Consider the following 25898-nt stretch of genomic DNA (forward strand, 5'->3'; position numbering starts at 1 on the left):
CCAACTCCAAACTCCACCATGGCCAAGACCAAAGAGCTGTCAAAGGACACCAGAAACAAAATTGTAGACCTGCACCAGGCTGGGAAGACTGAATCTGCAATAGGTAAGCAGCTTGGTGTGAAGAAATCAACTGTGGGAGCAATTATTAGAAAATGGAAGACATACAAGACCACTGATAATCTCCTCGATCTGGGGCTCCACGCAAGATCTCACCCGTGGGGTCAAAATGATCACAAGAACTGGGAGCAAAAATCCCAGAACCACACGGGGGACCTAGTGAATGACCTGCAGAGAGCTGGGACCAAAGTAGCAAAGGCCTCAAATCCTGCAGTGCCAGGCGTGTCCCCTGCTTAAGCCAGTACATGTCCGGCCCGTCTGAAGTTTGCTAGAGAGCATTTGGATGATCCAGAAGAGGATTGGGAGAATGTCATATGGTCAGATGAAACCAAAATAGAACTTTTGGTAAAAACTCAACTTGTCGTGTTTGGAGGAGAAAGAATGCTGAGTTGCATCCAAAGAACACCATACCTACTGTGAAGCATGGGGGTGGAAACATCATGCTTTGGGGCTGTTTTTCTGCAAAGGGACCAGGAAGACTGATCCGTGTAAACGAAAGAATGAATGGAGCCATGTATCGTGAGATTTTGAGTGAAAACCTCCTTCCATCAGCAAGGGCATTGAAGATGAAACGTGGCTGGGTCTTTCAGCATGACAATGATCCCAAACACACCACCCGGGCAACGAAGGAGTGGCTTTGTAAGAAGCATTTCAAGGTCCTGGAGTGGCCTAGCCAGTCTCCAGATCTCAACCCCATCGAAAATCTTTGGAGGGAGTTGAAAGTAATTTGGCCCTAACCTTATGCGCCAAAATACCAGCAACAGTGTGTGAAGACTTACAGAAAACGTTTGACCTCTGTCATTGCCAACAAAGGGTATATAACGAAGTATTGAGATGAAATTTTGTTATTGACCAAATACTTATTTTCCACCATAATTTGCAAATAAATTCTTTAAAAATCCTACAATGTGATTTTCTGGATTTTTCTCTCTCATTTTGTCTCTCATAGTTGAGGTATACCTATGATGAAAATTACAGGCCTCTCTCATCTTTTTAAGTGGGAGAACTTGCACAATTGGTGGCTGACTAAATACTTTTTTGCCCCACTGTGTGTGTGTATATATATTTATCTGCAGTAGTTTTTATAAAAAAATCAAAGCATACTGTACAATTGATACATCCTGTTCAACAGATGGTGCCTAATATTAATACAGAGACGTAAGCAGACCTCCAATAAGCTACTTTGTGATTAGATTTTCAAAATTGGTCCGTTTGAACTAAATTGATAAAAAAATAAATTAGATGACACTACTTGCTGCACAATAGCAGACCAAAAAGTCTTTTACAAATTATCTTTCAAAAGGATTAAAGATGCTACCCAAATGCCACATGAAAATGTTTCAGGAACTGGAAATCTGTACCTTTCTGCCTGACCAGAAAAAGCATGAATACACTTTTCAGCTCTATAACAAAAAGCATTGTTATATATCAAAAAGGGAACTTCACTAAATAAACATTCCTAAAACCAAAAGAGGCTGATTATGGGAGATGCATGATAAACTTATAAAGTTAAACTGTGATCTGCTAAGTGAAAGCAAAAAAATTGTATTATAACCGTTTTGAAGCTCAAACATTCAATCACACGATTTAGCATTTTTAAAACAGTGTTTATTCATTTCATTTTAAAAAATAAAAAATAAAACTAAAAAGGACTATTTCATTGTCGCTATAAGAAACAGTACGGAAGCACTGAGAGTCTTTGAGCATTTCTAGCTCTTCAAGTATGTTCGTTCTGTTCATATACCAGGGGACTGTGCCTCTTTGAGGGCATGGGGCTGACTCGGGTTCCTCGGCCCATTCGATCAAACTCCAGATGCCTCCTCTCCAACGAATCTTTTCCTTCATTCAGCAACAATTGCAGTACAGTCCAAACAGCAGCAAACGGTTTCGAGTGGGGAAAAGTGAAGCGATAAGCACAAGAAATGAATAGAGTTAGAGATGCACTTAAGAGGAAGAGCAAGACGACAGTAGAAGAGACTAAGAGAAATGAAAGAAAGTTAGGAGGGAAAAGAGCAGTTGCTATGGTATTAAAACCGAGGAGAAAGATCTCCATCCAGTGCATGTTAAAACCACTCCAGTCAAGTCAATGCAATGCAACACTCAGGAAATTGCATAAATGTACATCCTAACGATAATTACGAGAACAATGAACAACACGACTTGCATCATTTCCAACAAATAAAAGGAAACTCAGCAATACAATTTATGTCGACGGAAAAAAGATCAAAATGTAAACAAATTCACTCCTTCAGTGAAAGAAACGAGAAAAAGAGGTTGTAGGATCTGTCCGTGTCCTCCACTCTTGTGCCGCATCCCTTCATACTAAGTGCAACTGAGGCAGTGTTAGTCTCCATCTTTGAATCAAAGTTCCCGCCATCCAGTCCCTTCACGAAACGACAACCACAGCGCCCCTGCAGGTCATCTGGGGTGCAGCAGAAACCGGTCCAGGTACTGCGACATGGTTTCCCAATTCCGCCACAGAAAAGCCAAGATTACCACAAGGAGCAATGTGGAAAGCGTACGGCTACGTGTTTTCATCAGCGGAACTACACAGTTTGCGACCGTCGAGACGAACACTAGGAGCACCGCCATGACGGCCAGCAGCACGTTGATGAGTTTGCCGAGTAAAGTGCGTGCTGTGGCGTTTTCCAAACCCTCCAACTGAACCACTTGCTGTTGCTGCTGTTGAAGCTCCATCTTAGAGATGCGTGTTTGACAGGCCTCTAGCGCCTCCTACAGGAAGGGAGAGAGAATCATGTTACAAGTAAAGCCGCCTTGTCACAATCTCTGACAAAACAACACACCTGAAGTCATTTATTTCAAATGGAGACTAGTATGGGAGCTGCATGGAGTTACGATCATACGAGTGCGCAGTTTTTGGATCTGATTTAAGCCTTCATTGTAGTGAAATATTTGAACTTTTGTGATGTATTCTAATCAAAACTAAAACATCTTAACGCTATTTTTTGTAAAATCTGCAGTTAAGAATCATTATGCTTGGAATAAATATGTCGTAATTGTTTGTGCCGATTAGCTCTAGAATGTTTTTCTTTCAGATGTACTGGTGGTTATTTGTTTTGTGTGGATATGTTAACAAATTCATTATATTTATTCATTCATTTATTCATAGTAAATAAGCAAAGGGTAACAGCTGCTACTGACAGCTAAACTATCCCCTTTGAGTGAAACAACAGAGCAAATGCAGCTGATGCAAAACTTCCATTTCACAATGTAAAAGACATAGGGGTGTGCGATATATATCGTCTGCGATAATATCGCAATTGTTGTTTAAATGATGTGCGATTTGACATTGTGTATTTTGCAAAAACCATTCAAAACTCACCTACAGAGTGCACGCATTCATTATGTGAAGTCTAGACTAGTGCGCGTGCGTAGAGTGTGTTCTTTCACTGCATTTTCACTACATTTAGAATGAACACAAAATTAAAGACATGGGAGCAGAAAATGTATATAGGCTATTTTGTACCACTTAATTTGGCCTAGTTAATCAATTTCACACGAAGAATAACAAACTGATTTCATTTGCTTGGTAACAGCACAGATGTCTTATTGTTTTAATTCACTGATTAAATGTAAGAATGTCTCAAAAGATAATGGACACTTTTAGAAAAAATGGCTTTATAAAGGTAAAAATGCCCATAAAATGTAAAAATCTGTTTTAATTAATTTCTATCGGTGTGAACTGACCACCACACAGAATATGAAGAATATCAAAAACTTTAGGAGTCAGCTGTCCAAGACAGTCCTTAAGGTACCCGCACAATAACATACAGCAAAATATGTCTAATTATTGTTATCGATAAAATCCCAGAAAATAGAGATATTATTTTTTGTCAATATTGCACACCCTTAGTAAGACGTGAATGCTAATAAAGGGTAACAGAGTAGAACATGTACATTTTAGCTGCATCATATCATTAAGACTAAGCCCTCAAAGAGAACTCTTGAGTGAGTCGCATATGGATTTCATTATGAAAACTGAATTAGAATAATGTTTTCCATCAGATCGATACAAAATAGCTTTATGATTACAGCTAATGTTCTTTCCCATCAGAAAACTCAGCATCAACATTATCCTGTTTCACTTAAAAGTTCATATACCCAAAATAAGATTGGTCAAAAAAAATGTTAAAATATCTTTGAATAATGGACCTTTTTCACATTTCCGGGTTTCTCAGCAGCGGAAGTTGTCATAAGCCCAATTTGGATGGTAACTGTTTCTCATATGGACATCTGTATAAAAAATTACATTATCACCTCGGTGATAAAACTCATTGATTTGGATGGCGGTTTATTCACAGTGGAGGAGTGAGTTCTGTGATCCGAAACCGGGGACGTGCTGCTCACATGGCCAGTCACATGATTGATGAAATGAATTTTATTTACAAATTTATTCTTATTATTGTGTAAAATGTATTTAAAAATACTTATGTAAAATGTATTCTTATTATTCCAACTTTCCAAGCAAATTTTATAATATATAATCCTATTTATTATTTGATTATTTAAATTTCCTGTTTAAAAATTGGAAAATAGATGCGCTAGTTATGTATATATCTGTTTATAATACACATTTTAAACTTGTATTGCATACCTGCTGCTGTCATAATAAAGACCCATTTCGAATGTTTATGTGCTTTTCTTCTCTTTCTGCTCCCAGTCTCTGTGGAGCAGTTATGAAGTATTGTTCTTTTAAAAACTTTCCAGCAATAAATATGTATGCAAATTACAACGAAGTACAACAGTTACCATACGGTGTTCGGAGTGCTCAAAAAGGATGTAAACACTGAATTTTGAATTGATTTCTTCTCGTAAACTCAGAGATGTGGATTCGGACGGCAATTAAATTACCACATGACCTTGGTGTTTGTCAAAAAACAGTAGGTAATTCGGGCAGGGATTTTTATGTGGGTGATAAGAGAAAAACACAAACATTCTGGATTCGGACGGCAATTAAATCACCGACTACCCCCTGTAAATGGTGAAAATCACTTACGTCCCCATGAGAAACAATTACCATCTGAATAGGGCTATAGTTGAGTTAACTTCAAGAGCAGTGAATGGGAGAGTACCACAAATATATTTTTTGCATTCCCATTTGCTCAAATAGCAAAAGAAAAACTCCATGATAGTGTTTTCATGACTTTTAAAAAAGAAAAAAAAATTAAGAGAGGCTGATAAAGGCAGTCAGAAGAGAGAACGATGTCCTTCTCATAGACGCTGCAAACACCCTTGCATTAGCGGTTTTTTTTGTAATTTGATGCAAAGGTGATATATTACAAAGTATAGTGTTATAAAATGTAAAAAATTTAAAAAAAAAATCAAAATATATATAAAAAAAAACCATCAGCATCAGTCATCAGTGGTCATCAGCATCAGTCTTGTGAAAAGGGTCCATCACAATTTTTAAGACTGATCAAACACTTTTTTTTTTTTTTATTCATCAGTGAAAAATCAGTAAATAAAATGAAAATAATTTTTTTTTTGGCCCTTATCAGGTTTAAGGGATTATGTTATAAATTCTTTTACCCCTCTCACTGAAAAGAAATCGTACCCTTCTTTAAAAATGATAAAATTAAAATGGAAACTGAAAATATAAAAATAAAAGCTAATTCAAATTATATAATATATACTATAATAGTATCTAAAAGATAACAAAATAACAGTAATGTTGGAATGAGCACCTGTATGTCTCTGGCTCGTTCATTAGACTGGTAAGCAATTTTCTCCTCCATGCTGGCCAGCTCCTGCTTCAAGTTGTGAATCTCATTTTGATGTAATTCGGTTAAATCATTCAACTGCTCCTCTAGACGTTCACACCTAACACATGAACATACAAAATGAGATAAAATAGCAAAATAAAAAGGCCAGACAACTAGAACATCATCATCCTCTCCAGTGCCTTCTCAACAAGCATGCTATTTTGACTGTGAAACCTTCAATATCTATACAAACCTACACAGACCACACAGCAGTGCCAGCAGAATCAGTTTCTATAGTAACATGTACCTGTATCTCTCCTCTTGCAGGGCCTGCATGATTTCTGTGTAGTCTCTCTGATAGTGACTCTTCAGGTTTTCAAAAGATTCTTCTAGTCGACTCTGGTTGTCCTTCAGTTCCTGGATCTCGTGTAGCAGTGCATCAAAGCCTGAGCTCTGGCCATGCTCCAGTGTGTTACCCTTTGAGCTCGGAGGGCCTCCGGGAGCCCCCGTGGTGCTATTTGCTCCTGCTGACCCCGACGTAGCACTTGAGCAGTCGTCCTCACTGCCGTATTTTGGGCTGGACTGCAGCTGCCCAGGTCCTAGGGTCCTAGTGCCTGCTGTCCGTGTACTTGTTACAGACTCATCAGGCCCTTGTTGTTCATCCAGAGAGTCTTTTAGAGCAGAGATGTTGTCTGCACTTCCAAACTTGTTGCGGATGAGAGAGGCAAACTCGCGAGGTTTGGACACGACTGCTCCCGCGGCGGAGTGCGTTGCCTGAGAGATACTAGAGAGGCCACCGGTTACCTGAGAGAGACAAATCATTTAGTCAAATACATTTAGCAGTGACACTAAGTTGTATCTGAATGGGCTTGTGGGTGGGTGATATGAAAATCATTGTCACCCGAATTTGCACAAAAAGACAAAAAGTAGTTGCAAAGATGCAAAATTTGCTTTTATTTTATGACTAAGATCTGGTCAAATGTGTCTGAAAAAAAAAAAATTATAATCACTAACAGGGTGAGTGATACAGATAAAGAGTGATAAAGCTAGTAAGCCGCCTACCCAGGCAGCATTTTAAGGCACCATAGGCACACTTCCAACATGCAGGGTGTTCTGAAAGGTAGGCAGCAACAATACAAAAGGCTACACTGAATTCTTCTCATAGAAGGCAATACCATAATGTAATGTGACAGAAAAAGCTCAGAGGAGAAAATCCATTCAAGATGGTGGACCATGAATGGACATTCAATATCATAAAGTTTCAATAAAAATTCCCTCCATCCATACTTTTCCAAAACTGCTCACCCTATGTAGGGTCACAGGGATGCTGGAGCTTAGCGTCTCAGGCCATAGACAGGGATCAGTAATGATTATTTTATATACAACCCCAATTCCAGAGAAGTTGGGACGTTTTGTAAAATAGTATAGGAGATTATGATCCGCACTCACGAGAAAAAAAGTTTTCTTTTTATTTTACATTCATTGCTGATCCCCATCAGAAATTAATGTAAAATAAAACGTAAAAAGAAAACTGTTCTCATGAGTGCGGATCATAATCTCCTATACTAAGTAATTTAACAGATCGATGCACCAAAATAAAAAGATTAAGTGACAGAAGGCCATGGTGCAAACAGCGTTGTAGAGACATTTTGTAAAATGCAATAAAATCAAGAATGTGTGATGTCAATTCTCTTTAACATTTATCTAATTGACAAAAGTACAAAGAAAAGATTTTCACTGGCCAATGCAAATGTATTTTGTAAATATGAACACATTTTGATTTTGATGGCTGCAACACACTACAAAAAAAGTTGGGACAGAGGCACGTTTAACACCGTTACATCACCTTTCCTTTTAATTACAATGTTTCATTGTTTGGGAACTGAGGATACTAATTGTTTTTTGTCCAGTCTCGCTTGATAGAAGACTTCAGAAGCTCTGCAGTCTGTGATCGTCGTTGTCTGATTCTCCTTTTCGTGACTGGTCATATATTTTCAATTGGAGACAGATCTGGATTGCAGGTAGGTCAGTCTAACACATTCACTCTGTGTCTACGAAACCATGCTGTTGTAGCACATGCAGAATGAGAGCTGGCATTGTCTTGATCAAATAACCATGGACTTCCCAATGAATGACATCATCTTGATAGCAGTATATATCCCAGTACAATCCTAATACATGCCTCCATGTCAATAGTACCTTCGCACATATGCCAGTCACCCATGCTGTTTGCTCTGCTGCACCCCCATACCATGACAGACATTTGCTTTTGCTTCTGTCGCTGATGAAAGTCTGGATGGTCCCTTTGGTCTTTGGGACTGAGAACTCGAAATCCATTTTCCCAGTTGAAATTTGGACTCATTTGAGCACAGCAGACATTTTCACCGTCTTTTGACTATCTGAGATGAGCTCTGGCACAGAGAACCCAGCAGCATCGCTGCATAGAATTGATGTATAGCTTTCTTCCTAGAGTAACAAATATTCAAGTTGCATTTCTTGATGCAGCAGCAGACCGTGGTAAATGACAGTGGTTTTCTGAAGTACTCCTGAGCCCATGTGCCTATATTTAACACCACAGCATGACGGTTTCTTATGCAATGCCATCTGAGGGCTCAAAGGCCATGCACATTCAACTGAGGTTTCCTGCCTTGCCCTACGTGTACTGTGATTTCTCTGGATTCCCAGAATCTTTTCACAATATTATGTATGGTACTTGGTGAAAGACCTAAGTTCTTTGCTATTTTTAAAGATCATAATTTTGTGTATTTAGTGTAACAGAATATGTTGACATGCTTTAATGTTCAAAAAACATTATTTTTCAAATACATTATTGTAGTTCCTCTATGCCCTGCCTCTCTCAAACGTGTCGTTTTCTACAAAGTCCCTCCTTCCGACAAACACAGTCTGCTCTGATTGGCCAGCTGACCCAGTGCATTGTGATTGGCCGAACACCACAATTGTGCATCGGAAATGTAACGCCCCTTACCATAATCATGAGCTTCAGCTTTCAAAGAAAATATAAAGACAGTTAATAATGATGGTTAGTTTTACCATCAGTTCAAGCCAGAAAGGGGAACAGAGTTGCGTGACAGACACAGTGATGATGCTCGTATGTATTTGCAGTACACAAGCCGTGGTTAAGACAGCCGACGTGCCATGATTTCTGACGGGCAGTACAGTCCGCTGTGATGTGACCCTGTTCCCCTCACACACGAAGCGTTACTCTACACTAGGGGTGAAAATCGGATGGTTCGTCACGATACAATATCGATTCTCATACCCAGCAATACAATATTTGCAGTTACCTCAAAAAATTCAGCGATACGATTCGATACAGGAGTATATCGATCGATATATCGATATTATGATATTATATACCTATTTAAATGATATTTTAACTCACAAATGCAACCAAAATATATAACATGAACATTTATCTGAAATTTTCACATCCTGTACCTCAAATGACCGTTTGCAAAACCCGCCCACCCTTGGTTACTGTTGCTATGACCAACAAACAATGCCGCTCTCACACTACACATGTTCTCACACAGTGAAAAATACATCGCAGAGCAAAGAGGAAACTGACAACACACCAACAGAGAAGACAGAGCAGGTTACTTCTGACATGAAACAGTCTCAGGACCCTCAGCTTTTAAATTGTGTTATTTTTAAAGAAATTCAAACAATAAATACCGTTTTGTGGCTCTTTAAGGTGTCGTGACAGATCACTGTATTGCCTCAGTTCAAACACGTGAACCGATCGTCTTTTCATAGTTACTTAAAGCACGAAATGAACATGAATAAACATCAGAAAGTATTTTATTTCAATCGTGGAACACACCATTTTTCAAGTTTAAGTCCACCGAAGTGGTGGTCTTTTTGCAGTAAAGGACCGGTCATAGTTTAATGAGTGGGAAGAGGACATGAAGCGACGCAAGGTTAGCTGCATTGAAAACAGATGAGCGCACATGTGCATACAGCTCCCCGATCGGGAGCATATTTTATTATTTCACACTCAGTATTTTTAACTTCTGCATTGCTTGCAGTGCCGGACACGACAGGTTTTCTGGTACACAAAACAAGTACTTTAAAGGAATACCGTAGCTTATTACCATTACTGTGGCAGCCAACAACAGCACAGCTTAACCCTCCGCACATGTTTATATTTAGTTATATTAAAAAAGTTTCAATTCAGTTGATCTTTTTTACCCCGTTTTAGCATGGATTTCTATGGAGACTGGGCATAGCTGTCAGGCAAGATGGTGGATAGCAGCGGTGGCACATAATACACACGTTCTGATTGGTCAGATCACCTGTCAATCAAGCTCTTTGCGAACAGTCAATTAGGACATTTACAACAAACAAACAAAAAAAATAGGCCTACACTTTAAAAAAAAAAAAAAAAAATTTAATAAACAATTGGAAAAACAATTCTGGCTGCTACTATGGGCTCAATGCTAAAAATCTTTTCTACAGATAACCAAATTACAAGCAATAGCAGAAAATAAATACAATAGAACAAAAGACACAATTTCAATAAACAGTGCTTTTCAGGTTTTTCAGCTCAGTCTAAAAGAAATCTGTTTAGTTTGCTTTCACTTTAAGAACGAAAGCACGGATTTAATATACTGATACACATTCTTTCTCAACTGTTAAGACATGTGCCTACTGCCTAACCGACTGCGTTTACTAGGATAGTCGCCAAAACACGCATTTTGTTGTAATTTTGTCTGTATTTATTCATCCATGCACAAAAAAGTGGAAGAGAGCTCAATTTAGTATTTGCGTGGTGTAGACGCGGCCGTCTGTGTGCGTGCGCTTCAGATGTGTGCGCAGAAAACTCCTCACACAGCGCTCGACTGTTCAGCCAACTATCCCGAGCGTCTTTTATGCTCGCCTTGTGCCTTCGGGGCAGTCCTTATATCGAGTCCTGATATGCGAGTTTGAACGAGAATGCACGTGTTGGCAGTAATGCATAGAGGGACATTATGTGAAAATGTGGACAGTGCCAATAAAAGTACCCCAGGCACATCGTTTTTCCATTTTTGAAGCATAAACCCCATAAAACCGATGCGAGCTTTGGATCTTGCAATGTTTCTCTATGGCGCTGAAACCTAAAGATGTTTGAGTTCCGTTGGCTAGTCTGCGTTCGAGGGGAGGGGCTTACCGATAGGTCAATTGCACCTACTTCCGGAAGGCCAAATAAAGTGCTTTTGCTTTCGCATAGAAACACACAGCGTCTCCCTGACATGGCTGCATCAGCACTACTGCGGTTACTGAAACCACACCTTCTTTCTTTGCATGAACATTTGGGCAGCATTATGGAAATATATCCACATCGTGATGTAGACATGTGGGGGCTTGTTTGAATGAGACGTTTTAGGCCGGTCTGGATCAGCCTTCTCTTTTAGATAGAATAAATCCTTTTGTGGGAGACTTTGAGCTTTGTAACTCTGCAGATTGTATACATGCACAAACAGCTACATAACACACTAAAGAAAAGGAAAACAAGAAATCACATCATATGACTGAAATGAAAATGAAGCAACATAGGCCCTACTTTTCACATTCTTTTTTGCTATGAGATCATCAAGATGGCTTGTTGGATCACCTTGCATGTGTCATCGAAGCGCACACACACGCCCAAATAAAATAGCTTTCCCAATCTCTGCTATCTGCAGTGACCTTTTGTGACTTATTGAACTATTAAAATCATTAATTTATGGCAAGCGATGGCAAGTGATGTTCTATTTATGTTACAAGGATACTGCCTTGAGGCTGGAAAACACTACACGTCTTTTCAAATCCGGACAGATTTTAAGACATTAGGCATCATACACTTGCTGACTTTGGGCATGATACACTAAACCACTGAGGATCACACACTACCATACTTTCATATCGTTCCAAACACCACAAACTCTCAAAGAAAATGTGCCTTGTTGCTAGGATACGCATGAGAAAGAAAAAAAAAGGTGTTCTAAAATCAGCTCAAAACACCAAACATGTTCGTCTTCCTCTGGAATCAGAGTCTGAAATAAAAAAAAAAATAGGAGTCTGGTTCCATCATACACTACCAATTTTATGTGAACTCTGTCAAATCGAACTACCCCAAATCTGCAAACTGACTATTGCTTTCAGCAACTAGTGTTGGCTTGTCCAGACTGAAAAAAAGGGCTGAAATTTGGACAAAAAAGTAATGTAGTGTATTCCTGTCTTCAGTAGGTAGTATGAGCTGGTGACTAAATATCATGATTCTTGTAGTTCCATCAATTAAAATCCAACATTTTATTCAATCACTGTAAAGATACAAAATTGCCTTGTTGACAAAGTGCATGATAGTTCTACACTGCATGTCGTCATATGATTAAAGCCCCATTTAGACTACACAACTTTTTTGTCGATTATGACAGTCACTGTGCCAGATTATGCGATTTTGACTCATAAAATCTTGTCGTGTCGTGAACTAGAAACATGTAAAACTATACAATGCTACCCGAGCATTCATCGCATGCCGTCATTATCAATGTACATGCTGTCATCGGACAAGACAGAAGGTGCTATGAGCGTAAACAAACAGCGGCTAGCAAACAGCTTGTTTTGCCCTGTCTTGTCATCAGAAAAGCCCAAAAAAGAAAGAAAACCTGACAATGGACACAAATCTGGATTGCATGAAGAGGATGGTATGGACTGTCAAAGAGAACGGAGGTAAAATAGTTTTTATTTTATTTTTTTTCACTGTGTCGCAGTAGTCCCTCATCATAAATGCAGGAGTATTGTTGCTGTAGCTCCACGAACATTTCCTCCATTGTAAAATTACACCTAGCAAGACAGATACCATTCTCTCTATCGTTTCGGCTTGTTTGAAAGCTTGTACAAGGCGCTTCTGTGCTCCTATTGGCCAGTGTCACAGATGTGATGGAACTTGTCGTGTACGACGAAAAAAATGTAATAAAAATTAAACATGCTAGTCTTTCTGTACTGATGTCGTGAAGCATCACAGAGGTGTCGTGCACTATAACACACTACACGAGATGAAGCGATTGAATCGTGTGTCCCGACGCCCATTGTCGTTTACAAATCCCCACGACACCCTACATCAAGCAGATCGTGGCAATATCGGGCTAAAATCGTGTAGTCTGAACGGGGCTTAATTTAAAAAGTCCAGTTTGATTTAAAATATTTTAGATCACCACACATCTACTCCAACCATACACAACCTTTAATGTACCAAAATGTAAAGAAAGTAGACAGTCTTTACCTTGGCACCCACATCCTTCAAACCCTGGTGCATGTCTCGCAGGACATCTTTGGGTTGGCGTGGTATTCCGTTGTGTTCCACTTCTCTGAGCTTGCGGTGGTAATGCTCTAGTTTCCTCTGCAACTGCTGGATGGTCTGCGCAGACTTCTGGTTCTTCTTCTCGAATACTTGCTTGATGCGAGCACTCTGCTGTTTGTCTGCATTGTTGGCCAGCTTCAGGTATTCAGCTACATTGTCATCTCTTGCCGTTTGTTCGATTTTGATCTGCTCTGTGAGTTTGAGGATCTTCTGCTGTAGCTGAGCGATGGCCTGCTTGGTGCGCTGAGGGTCTGGAGTTCCATCCACTGAATCCACACCATACTGACCACCGTCTGAGCTGGTTGACAGAGCATTGGGAGACACGGCAGGGCCCGACACCTCCAAACGATCTTGCTGCAAAGAGAAGAGAGAGATTTAGTGCTGTGCATATAAAATAATAAAATTAAGAGTTCATGTCACTGCATTGATAATTTAGATCAGAGATGCCCTGAGTTGGTCTGTGATGACCTTTGATTGGAAAATAGGAAAAATAATTTAATAAAAACATGCCATTGATGCATTTCTTTATATTGAGAACCTCTGGTTTAGATCGTTGTGTCAATATTATTTATTTACAGATTTACATCTTTTCTAGGGATGCACAATATATTAGTGTTATATTGTTTATCGATATTAAATATATTTGTCATTTAATCAGTATCAACCATTATTAGATATTTATTTTTGCATACTCATTTCCCCATTTTTCTCCCACTATTTACTTAAAATTAACTTCAAGTAAGTGCTAGATGATTGTAAAGGTACTATTTTAAAGCACAAAATATTTTAAAATGCCATTAAATATATCCTTTAAGTAAAAACAATTTTTTAGCATTTAAACGTATTTTAGTTTTTAGCGTTTTCTTTTTAATATAATAATTATAGGTCATAATTTTAACATCGGAGCATCTCTAATAATTTACTACAGTTTACCAAATAAAGAAGAAGGTTATCAAAATAAGCACATTTCTTGTACTGAACAAAAGTGACAAAGTTTCATTCGATCCAATTATGTTATTGTTACTCCCTGCAATGTATTCAACCATGACAATGACCCAGCCTTAGAAAGGTTAGTGACAAATAAATTATTAAATTAGATAGTAAAATAGTAGAAAATTAAAATAATTTATTTTGCACTATTTTACTACAACAATAGAAAATACTGAAATAAATTACCATTAATGATGGTTCACTTTCAGTGCAGTCCATCTTGAAAGATATGCCACATTTGAACTATGCGAGTGAATATACCAGTCTCCGGTGACGTTGACAGTTTGGACCTCTGTACTATGACATAGCCCTCAAATTCTGAGATAATGCAGAACATTAACTGATAAAAAGGCGGCACACTGCACCACTTCATCAACTGAGGAAGATGACAAGGGAATCAACATTAAGGAAAGAATGTAACATTTGTTAAATTCTTTCTGCTTTTTTGTATGATTAATATAGTTTATAAGTAAGATTTTTTAATTGTCTTGTTAAATCTTTAGCACAACCTTGCAATGCAATGAACTCTGTCCCTCCACCCACTGACAGACGAGTCGAAACCAGATTATCAGTGATATGGCCTTCCCTGATTGTAGATAAAGAGCTACAGATGATCTAACCATCGATGAGAGTCATTATAAACTGGCTAAAAGCCCCACAAGCATTGTTCGACCATGAAAAAGGAATTATTATTGCCAATATGATCAGGTGTTTACTGCAAATTTTAAGTGCCCCTATTACAATAAGACACATGGGTTGATGTGGACACGCATGCAGAGGAAAACTAGGTGAACTCATCACATGGCCAACAGCCCATTTGATAAGACCCAGACAATGCCTGTAGAGACATTATAGCTGACTTTTGATGCTTTTTTCACACCTAACTGGCCATCAGAGGATTTTCTCCCCGTTTATCTGAGAAGCGCAGTTCTGTTTGATTAACAAAGGTGTTAAAGCCTCTTACAGAGCTGAGCTAACTCTGTGACAAAATACATTGACCTCAAGTTTCACTGACAACTGAACTAAGCTGTAAAAACAAAACTGTAATGACAGATATGGGCTAGCAGATGGACTAGCCAAACTACAGTATTTTTCAACTTACAAACAAAAAAACAGCACACCATACCCAGTTAAAATCATCGTAAACTGCATTTACCGAGCTAGCCAGGCTGAAACAGTGGTCCGAAATAAACGAGAGGGCTTATGTTTGGACACTCCCCTGAGAGAGGAACGTTCTGGATGGTGCCGCTAGCTTCTCCAGCAACAGGTGAGTCGAATCACTTTGGCAGTCACCCAGACCCTTTAGTCTATCTGGTAGAAATGCTTAGTGGTTGAAAAAGGAATGCTTAAAAGCATAGTACTATGTAAGCATAATTACCCTCAAGAGACTTTATGCAGTCGTCTTGGACAACATTTCTCCAGGTAAAATGAATTCTGAATGCTATTTTGAGTGAGCAGCAGGAAAAATCATCTAGTAATGGGGAAAGGCCAAGCAGAAGAGTAACTGGTTTTGCAACTATCTGAACTGCGGTTCTAAATAAAGTTGCTGCACTTGTCATGCAAGAGCAAACTTAACCTTGAGTGTATCCTTGAGGACACAGGAAAGCAAACAATTACCCTGATCCCACATCCTGGTAGGAAAAAGCACAAAGGCTATGATTTTGACATTATGCTCAATGTTGCCAACAGAAGTGCTCTGAACTGAAGTGCATCCAAAGACCTGGCTAAATATAGTAGGGCTTAAGAACATAGTGACCTGCCACACAAGCTTTCTGACCTGTGAATGCTGTCAACTCGTCCATCCATCCTGGAGGCTTCTTTCAGACACACGCAGCAGGCAACAGATTGCCATCTGCCCAGATTGCTGTTAAATTCAAATCTAACTTCCCATCACTTTCAAACAACCTACTATCACTGCCTATTGAAAACTGATCACGTTTCCCTTGGCAAAATGATTGCTAGTATGTGCAAGGCATGCTGGAATACTTTGTAAAACTCAACATCAAGAATTTATTTTCTGTATGCTTGGTCAGGGCAGAAGTTCAGAGCTGCATTTTCCACTGAAAGCCTAAGCAGACTGTAGAGAATTATTTTTATAATAACATTTAGAATTTTAAAATTCCACATTTCAAATGTATGATTTTTACATTAATATTAATTTAAAATAATTTAGAAGGCTTTTTAACAAATTAATATAATTCAAGTTACATTTTATATTTAATATTTTTATAAAATTATTTTTAAGAAGTTTAAGAAGATTATAAATTTAATATAAGTTCAAGAAGATTATTTAAATTCAGTTATAATTATACAGGAAACTCAAAGAAATACTTTTAATGGAAAACAAAGGCTTTGTCTGAAAGCTGCCTGGCTGCCCTTTCAGGCAATACTTTGCAGGCACCTCATAAAACTGATTTCGGACAGGTTTCTGAGGCAGCGTAATGGTTTAATGCTCCACAACAAAATAGAACGGGTTTTGGTGATAACTAAACAAATATTTAATTACTGTAATACTGATTTCTCGCTAGGAAATAACATAAAAAGTGCAAAACGTTAGTCAGAAATATACATTTACACAGAAACTGACCACCAAACGCAACTTTCAGATGCCATCTATATTTTTTTTTTAGCTTAACTATCAAAGAATGGAACGTACAGGATTATGGGATATCAAAGGCAGCGAAGGATACATCCATGCTGCCTTCATAATTCGATCAGAAGAAGGTACCTCCGGAGATGGGAAGTGAAGCAGAATTTGGATTCAGACATGCCTTGATGCCTTCCCGCCTTGGAATGCTGCCTCTGACGGCAGCATTTTAGAGCTTTCGGACGCAGCCAAAGACATTCATAGCAAAAATAGTATTGATTGCTTTGCAATTTTAAACACATTCTTAATGAAAACCTCATCAGTGTTACCCAGCAAGGTCATTTTACCAAATTGACAACTTATTTAAAAGAGGTTCATGATTTTTTTACTGTCCAACATCACTTTTCTGTCCATGAAACTTTGGGAAATTGCAGCTTGGCCACCAACAATGACCATCACAGCACAATCATGGAAGAAATCATCTTGACAAACCTGTGCCGTTCATGTGGCACTTACCCGATCAGCCTCTTCAGTGGAGTGGTACCCCGAGGTCAGCAACATGTCTACCAAAGCTGGGCTGCTGGGTGTGTCGGTGGTGGAGGAGGAGCGTGGCCGTCCCGCCTGCAGCAAGGTCTCCTGGGTACTGCGCCTGTGGATTTGGGGGCTGCCTTTCTGGGGGGCCTCCCCTCCCCCCCCTGCCTTGCTGCGGCGGCTCTGCAGGCTGGTCCCTCTCTTCATTATGGGGGGGCCTCGAATCTGCTGCAGCACGCGGCTCAGAGCTGCAGGGGGGGCGGAAGCGTGGGGGTCAGAGTTAGGGATGGCGACTGCCACGGCAGGCGCTTCCCCCAACTCTGGCCCTACTTCTGGGGGCTCAGGGATAGGGCCTGTGGAGGAAGAGGTGTAGTCGTGTGGCGAGACGGACGAGCGTCTGCGCTGAGGTTGGAAGAAGTGCTTCAGGCCGTGGCCCAGCGCGCCCATGTTCTCCAAGGCATTGTGGGTAATTTTGGTCAGGCCGTGATCAGGCTCAGATGCCCTCCTGCTCGCCTCCCGCTCTGCTCGACCCCCAGAGTCTGGCTCCTCGGCCCCAGGCTGCTCGCTACCACCCTGGTCCATCAGGAGGCGCCAGTCTCACTCAGAGGGTCAGCACAGGGGTGGGGTCTAGCTAAGCCCCGCCTCCACCAGCCCTCTGATAGGCAGTTTCAAAAGCCAGGAAGCAGAGGGTGGCAGCAGTCAGGTGGACTCTGAGAGCGTACATGCATCTGTGGTTTGGCGCAAAGTCATGCTCGTCTACCACAGAAGGAAAATAAAATGGATTATGTCATGCAGCTGTGAGCGATGGAACACAAGCAACAACTACATGAGCTCAAATCACAACAGCAGCATAGCATTGGTTGGCTTAGAAACAAAAAGTTTTTTTCCAGCTTCAGCCTGTTGCAGATGAATTGTGTTTTCATTCACGATCATGTCTCGCCAATCTTTTAATGAGAGTGATGGCAGAGGTCATGGATTAAATAAGCCACGCCTTGAAGGTTCTGAGCCAACCAACAAAAACTACATTACCAATATCACTATTGACAGACTACTAGCAGTATACAGCCATGGGTGTTGCCAAGCGTATGAGGTGTGACAGAACTACAAAGAAAACATGAGGGTGCTAATTTCTGAAATGCTCAAAGGGTCTCTGGGTCAAATGATATTAGAGCACTTCAACAACATCACGCAGTATTTTACGCAATTTTAGACCCTTTAATGGAAATCATTGCAGAAATTTCTTAAATCATTATCAAAATCTTTTGTGAATAAGGTCAGAAGCATGAACGCTAAAGTAGGGCTGCACAATTTGAGGGGAAAAAAATTAATCGTGATTTTTTTCTGATTAACAAATTGCAGTTCCAAATTAAATTCCAAGTTAGCTGTGCTTGTTTGTAGGACTGTACAATTTGGCTAAAATTTTGTGATTAATTTATAAATATGGCTATAAAGTAATACTATTAAATAAAAATATAAAACACTAAATAAAAACAAAATAAGTAATGGGCTATTATTATTTAAATAATTCACTGTATCCTTTTACTTTACACTAAATGAAAAAAAAAAAAAAAATTCTAATAGAATTTTACTTTACACTACAACTACAAAATTGCAATACTAATATTTATGGCTGTTTTCAACCTCTGTTTTCTTGGCAAGTGCTTCTCATTACAAGTATGGGAAGATGTTCCAAGTTAAAACGACCAAAACTCAAGAGCAGATGCAGAGATGCACTTTGTGTGGAGCTGCATTTACCACGTACCAGGACGCTCTGGGATGCTGCAAAAACCAGTGGAAAATTAAAGGTGCAGTAGGAGATCTTGGAAAATGTTAACTTTAGCCTGATAGCACTGAAAGCGAACGTCCCACCCTCCCTGCAAATCGCCGTCCAAAGCCACGCCTCCTGAACGCATGAACGCGAAGTTCACAAACAGATCAGACGACCAGAGACAACATTACTACAATACATCATATATCATTTACCGGTGAGAAAACTTTATAGTGCAGTTAGTAAAAGTACTACAATACCAGGAAGGAAGATCAGGTTGTTGATGTCTGCCTGCCATTCTCGCTCTGTCTGCACAGCGTGCGGCGTGGAACGAGCGTTTTGATTGGACGAACATTTCTTGGTCCTACGCCTTCCACAGAATATATAAATACATATAAATACATTTAGACCACTTAGCTTAATGACTGCTATTGGGATGTGGAGAAACTTTGAACCAGCATAACAAAATGTTTCTGAAGACAATCGCCTATTGCACCTTTAAATGCTCTCGTGTAAGAACACAGTAATATGTCTCACTCTGAAACACGCGGAGCATTTATTTATTCAAATAAATCAGCAATTTGATTATTGCACTAAGCCATAAAGATCTTATTTCATTTAATTGTGCAGCCCTAACGTAAAGCTTAGGTGAGTAGAGGTGATGAGTTATGGGTTTGGCATTGTTTAACACAAAAGTGAACTTAGGCGAGGTGACAAAACCTCAGTGGAGCCGAGGCAATACTACAACCCCAGGTGGACTAGCAACAAATCGTTTGTCCATCAAGCACAACCCATCTAAATGTTCAGCTTAATTGTTTTGGACATGCTCAAATTAGTTTAGTTTAGACTAACATAGAACTGTATACAGGACAATATCACATCAGATCTCAAAAGATAAATATGATATAAAGTAACAATGACAAAGTAAATCATCTCTCCTACCATTAGTCCAGCCTGACTTCCACTGGCTCACAGTTCAGGGTTGGCTGTGGAGAAAAATGGTTGTCAGATGGGACTCAACTTATTATGACACACAAATTATACAAGTTAGTAATTTACTTCAAGATTACTACAGATTCACACAGTGACGACAGGGTGTGTTCATGTTTGAATTATGATGCATGATTTTGGCAGCCGTAGTAGAGTCATTTCCGGGAACGTTTACATTACATTTTTGATTACATCATTAGATGACATTAGATGGCGTAAATAACCTTTTTATTTTCTTGATCAAATTTGCTGCACTAATTTTGTAAGCTGCCGTGGACAAACAAACAAACATGGTGTATGTTGCATAAAACATTCCAAAGTCGAAAATGAACCTTTATAAAACAAAGTCCAATCTTCAGGTGTATTGAATCAAGATGTGTTGAGTCTGATGGTGGAGCTCAGGCTTAAGATGGGCCTCGATGGAGAGAATAACAGCCAGCTGTAATCCTCTTTATTCAGCTTACTTTAACACACACGAACCTTCTTACTACCACAGCGCTCCATAAGTTCAACAGCTACCGCCCAGTTCTTCATCAGCCTTTGTTTCATTTCCCATTTGTGACCCTGGACCACAAAACCAGTCTTAAGTGTCAATTTTTCAAAATTGAGATTTATATATATCACCTGAAAGCTTTCCATTGATGTATGGTTTGTTAGGATTGGACAATATTTGGCCGAGATACAACTATTTGAATATCTGGAATCTGAGGGTGCAAAAAACTCAAAATATTGAGAAAAACACCTTTAAAGTTGTCCAAATGAAGTTCTTAGCAATGCATATTACTAATCAAAAATTAAGTTTTGATATATTTACAGTAGGAAATTTACAAAATATCTTCTTGGAACATGATCTTTACTTAATGTCCTAATGATTTCTGGCATAAATGAAAAATCAATCATTTTGACCCATAAAATGTATTTTTGGCTATTGCTACAAATACACCCCAGCGACTTAAGACTGGTTTTGTGGTCCAGGGTCACATTTGGATTCCAATAAATTCCTCAATAGAGTGGAAAAGTGTCCAGCTACTTTTTTCCCAGGGATAAGGTTAAAGGTCTTTGTTATGCAATATGACTCATAAACCAAACTGTCCGGCAAAAAAGTGAATTGGAACATTACAAACTTTGATTTGAAGCAAAAAAGTATTTGAAAATTGAACAAAAGGTACAAAACATCAACTAGCTCACCTCACAGCAGGTCTGTCTTTAAAGGTTTATAAGTTATTGTTCAAAATCAATACCCCTATGGAGAAAACGAATGGCATTTTTACTTCCGGAACCTTACTGTTGCACTCTATAAAGAACACTAAGCTATGACCCAAACCAATTCACTTCAAGATGAAATTACATGCATAAAAACTTTCCCATTGAAAATGAATAGGATTTCATATCCAAATTCTACTGTCAAGCTCACCATCTTGAGTATTCTGGGAAATATACAAATGATTCTTCTTACCCTTTGCAAACAGGCGGCACTGCCAAAAATCATCTTGTGAACTTAAATCCCAACCACACCAAGATCAACCATCCATTGTCAAACAGAAAATGAGAAACATGTCACCAATCCAGACTTAACTCAAGTCCTACACCTAGTTAAGCAGAAAACAAACCCACACCTAGTTTAGCAGTAAACAAACCCTGACCTTAATTAGTTCAGAAACACAGTATCCTCCAGATGTGGGAGCGGCACTATAGCAAGGTGACACATGCAGTGAATGAACAGCCATGTCTGTGAAGCTTTACCCGGAGAAGAGTGTTGATGTGTCTGTGTCCTACATGCATAATTAAACGAACGAGTGACAAGAGTGACGCACATGCCTGGCACAGCTATTCTATAACACAATAATATTCAACACAACAGCAGTTTAACAGACCCTGCACACACCCAAGAACACCCTGGAGTGCTGTCACACCAGTTCTATCAGCCCCCCAAAAAATGAGTGTAATGACAGTACCTTCAGAGACTTGTGTAAGCAACATTCTTGTCACCAGTCTGTTCTAGTCGTTTAGAGTTGATATTTAACTCTCCTTCATTTCATAACGGCATAGAAAAGGTCACAACAAGCCAATAGTGGCATGTGTGTCATGGGCATGTGTTCATATTATACTGGGAGAAAGCTCTTTCTAAACTTTTCAAAGTTGGCCATGCATTGTTTTAATTTATGTTGATGTCAAAGAATAATATTTATCATCTATTTAACACATGTGGTTTTATTCAAAGCGACTTTCATGGTATACATTTTTATGTGTTTGCCTGAATTCCAATCCATGAGCTTGCTGTTGCTAGTGCCATGCTCTACCAGGCAGCTGAGCTACAGGAACTCAATTTGATTTATGATTCATTGGATTTGATTCAAAAGCTAATTGTGTGAATTCAGTTTGATTGCACAAGTAATTGGATTCAGTAAATGGACTATTTTTAACATGGAACATCATCTTAATAACACACCAATCACAGCAGGTTGCTCAAGAAAAAGAGCGAGATACAACACAATGACCAAAGACATGTGTATGGATACAAAAGCAGTGCTTTAAAAGAGGATAAATTTCAAGACACATTTTCAAATTTTCTTTTTAGGGTTAATTCCCTTTAAAGTACTACTTGTCTTGTTGGAAAACTAGTTAACTCTTGAACTAATACATGAAGAATTTGGCCTGCAGCCTTGTGCCTATAAGACACAGCAGAAAGAGCAACTTTATTTGTGTGATATTGTTTAGAATAGATTCACTTTAAAAACATTTCTGACATATAAGCATGTTGTCAACAACAGCTAAACTAGCCATTACATTATCACAGGGCCACTGAAAATCTAAACTTGAGGCCCTGCTGGATAAACATCCTTATTATTTCACCCTGTAACCTAATTTATTAAAATAATTGTAAAATACAGTATGCAATTTTAACAAATCGCAAATTCTAACATTTGAACGGATCATAGAGGCTTAATTATTTAAAAGTAATATTTCAAGATGGATGAAGTGCATCTGCAGGATTTGTAACCAGTCTATCTTGAAAACAAATGAATCGTTACACCCCTACGCCTTCAAAAGCACTGTATTTTCTGTGACTGAAATGGGTCAGCTTATTCTCTCCATCACTCTCTCCCCCAGTCCCATTCTCATAGCTTCCCAAGGTCACATCACTGTCTGTGTGTTGGTGTGTGTGTGTGTGTGCCTTTGAGCAATAATACACTCCACTACAGTCAAGACATTCAGGTCACTCAGCACATCCAACAACAGTAGCATTATAATTCTCCATGTGTCTATCTGCCGGTATGTTCAGGATAACTTAATTTGCAAAATATTTGTTGTAAAATCCTTACCGAACAAAAATGCATATACGTGACATAAACAGCTCCTCATACCTTCAGTTCCAGTCATCCTGCTCAGTCTTCTTCTCAACACAGAAATATGATACTGTGGACAAATCTAAGAGGAAATCCAAAACTGCACATAGACAACAACCCTCAGTGCTGGGAATGCTGTCCTCTTAACACTTCAGTCAACTTGCCCCTCATGAATGTAAGATTATCACATGCTGAAAAGAATAAAAAGCATATAATTCAGTAAAGTAGAGATGTAGACCTTTTCTCCAAACAAAAGTGGAGGAAATACTTGTCTAGTAACAGCACATTAATATCATGAATGTCAATCCTAGTCTGTTAAAAACGACAAAAATTCGATCAAATTTTATGGAATTTATATTTAATTAGTAGACCATTTTACAGCCAAACAACCATGTGTGAGAATTTCACGGAGAAAACACGTAAATGCATGTCCACATATTAAACACGATTGTCAATACATTAAACAAGACTGTTAACCAACTTGATGGGTTGGTTTTAGGCCATCTGGTGGTAAACATGCTCGTAAACCAAAAACAAGAGTGATTAAAAAGACGTCAAAAACTGCAACTGAAACACAAGATTGGCTAAGTGTATGAAGCTAACTATCTCGTCGTGTCATCAGTAACATTTCAGGATGACATGTAACACGGGGGGCTAAAACAGGAATACAAACCCATTTCACTTTATGATACAAGCGAATGTGGCTGAAGGCTGAATTAATCCGATGATTTCCCTGGACTGTCCGTTGATGCGTTCGCTAGCTCGGTTAGCTGCCCGGCTAACGTTAGCTGGTAAATGGGCAGTTTACGCCCAACCCAGGCTAATACTATTAGATGGTCGATATAACGCGCCGCTGCACACGATCATCAGCAGAGACTGATTAAAAAAAAACATCGGAAACATTGCGCTCAAACCGCACGAACGGAAGGAAGGACGACCAGCCCTTAAAACCGGCTTCTAGTTAACATCGTAGGCTGTATGTAAACGCCTGTCAAAGTCATACAAACAGACAGCATCAGCATCTGATCAAGCCAATGAGCTTGTTTGGGTGGCACCACGCGATGGGACACATACAATATATTTACATGCGAGTGGGTGGCTAGCGATTCCTTTTGATTTGTGATTATACAAATTATCATCACCTATATTATCCTCATTTTACCAACAAGCACCCCTTACGTGGAAGATTAAATATTTCCACAATAACGCATAACTGAATCATTCATTTCGATATAAAAATTGGCAACAAACCTATTTTGACACATTGGTTTAATAGAGATATACGTTATTTAATATAATTGCCTGGTTGATTCCTTTCAGATCCACTTTTAGATTTACAACTTCAAAAAATAATTTACAACTCTTTTGGTTGCAAAGTTACGCATTTATCCACGTGAAAGATATTTTCATTTTACGAAAACAAAACGATAAAGGTCTTCAATTTATTTTATTAGCACAAATTCTAGGTTTTTGAATAATAAACTAAAAGTGTTTTTGAGGCACTGCAGTAGTGAATATACAAATCCCCAATAACACCGTTGTTTGTTTTTATTTGAATGAATGAATGAATGCTACAGTGCAATTTTCTGTGCTATGTCCTGTACTTCGTATTGTATTCATATGATACTTAATAAAGTGTATAGTACATCTGCATGATTAGGAACGGTTAGCAGTGAGATGTTTTGGCGTAAATGTAAGGTTTTGGCGATGTCTGACCTGCTGCACCTGATCTCGCGGCGTCTAGTCTAACGTTAGGCGAACAGCGCCGCTAGGCTGCTAACGTCATCAGCAACACAGGCTAAAACCGACTAGCTGGCTAACAGCTCAGCCAACAAACTGACCGACTCTGCCCAGTCCCACAATCCGAACTACAACATATCGGCGACGGCTTCGAGTTAACGCTGTGTATGTATAGAAGGAAAAAGCGTGCGCGTTTTGCGGTTACAACTTACATGAGCGCTGAGAGAATAGTGCTGATGTCCGTTAAATTCTCCCGATGGAACACTCCCACGGTGACGTCAGCGGCGCGCTCACACCGCGTGAGGAAGCGTGGCACGATATGACGGAGTGACCACATCAGAGGCTCAAAAGCAGAACTTGGTCAATGGTCATCAAAATTCTGCATTCACACTTTCGCTTAACCCTTGTGCGGTCTCCGGTCACTTCTGACAGGAGAATTTTACATTTTGAATTTTTTAAAATTTTCACAGCAATGAAGGAGTGAATCTGAAGAACATATAGAGTGCAAAATTAACACACCCACTCTCTCTCTCTCTCTCTCTCTCTCTCACACACACACACACCTAACTGGTGTGACTGTAACACAGCAAATATGTAAAATACAATCAATAATTCAACTACAATGCAGTAAAAAAAAAAAGTGGACAGCAAGGAAGGGTTACACTCTAAAACATCAGTGTAAAACAGATACATCCACACACACACATACAGAATTATACACACTCAAATGAATTGGTCTGGCTATAATCATATAGACAAAATG

At 39.1% G+C, this 25898-nt stretch overlaps 1 protein-coding gene across 10 annotated transcripts; it reads right to left on the reverse strand.

Moving 5' to 3' along the window:
* Window positions 1–1703: 1703 nt before the first annotated feature.
* On the reverse strand, window positions 1704–25496 carry tmcc1b (transmembrane and coiled-coil domain family 1b). 10 transcript variants are annotated; one of them, XM_058791097.1, is made up of 10 exons: window positions 25348–25496; window positions 23414–23586; window positions 20001–20044; window positions 19319–19428; window positions 19053–19193; window positions 17276–17538; window positions 13105–13536; window positions 6148–6644; window positions 5823–5958; window positions 1704–2850 (listed from the first exon to the last, which is right to left on the reverse strand). In XM_058791097.1, exons 6-10 carry the CDS (start codon window positions 17495–17497, stop codon window positions 2536–2538), a joined length of 1602 nt encoding a protein of 533 aa, XP_058647080.1. In that variant the 5' UTR covers window positions 17498–17538; window positions 19053–19193; window positions 19319–19428; window positions 20001–20044; window positions 23414–23586; window positions 25348–25496; the 3' UTR covers window positions 1704–2535. The 10 variants fall into 10 exon arrangements, 9 of the variants coding, with proteins under 9 accessions (XP_058647080.1, XP_058647078.1, XP_058647081.1 ...); XM_058791095.1 differs by having other exon boundaries at window positions 17276–18046; XM_058791098.1 differs by lacking the exon at window positions 19053–19193.
* Between the last annotated feature and the right edge of the window lie 402 nt (window positions 25497–25898).

Source organism: Onychostoma macrolepis, chromosome 11 (assembly GCF_012432095.1).
Source record: "Onychostoma macrolepis isolate SWU-2019 chromosome 11, ASM1243209v1, whole genome shotgun sequence".
In the NCBI taxonomy this organism is placed as follows: domain Eukaryota; kingdom Metazoa; phylum Chordata; class Actinopteri; order Cypriniformes; family Cyprinidae; genus Onychostoma; species Onychostoma macrolepis.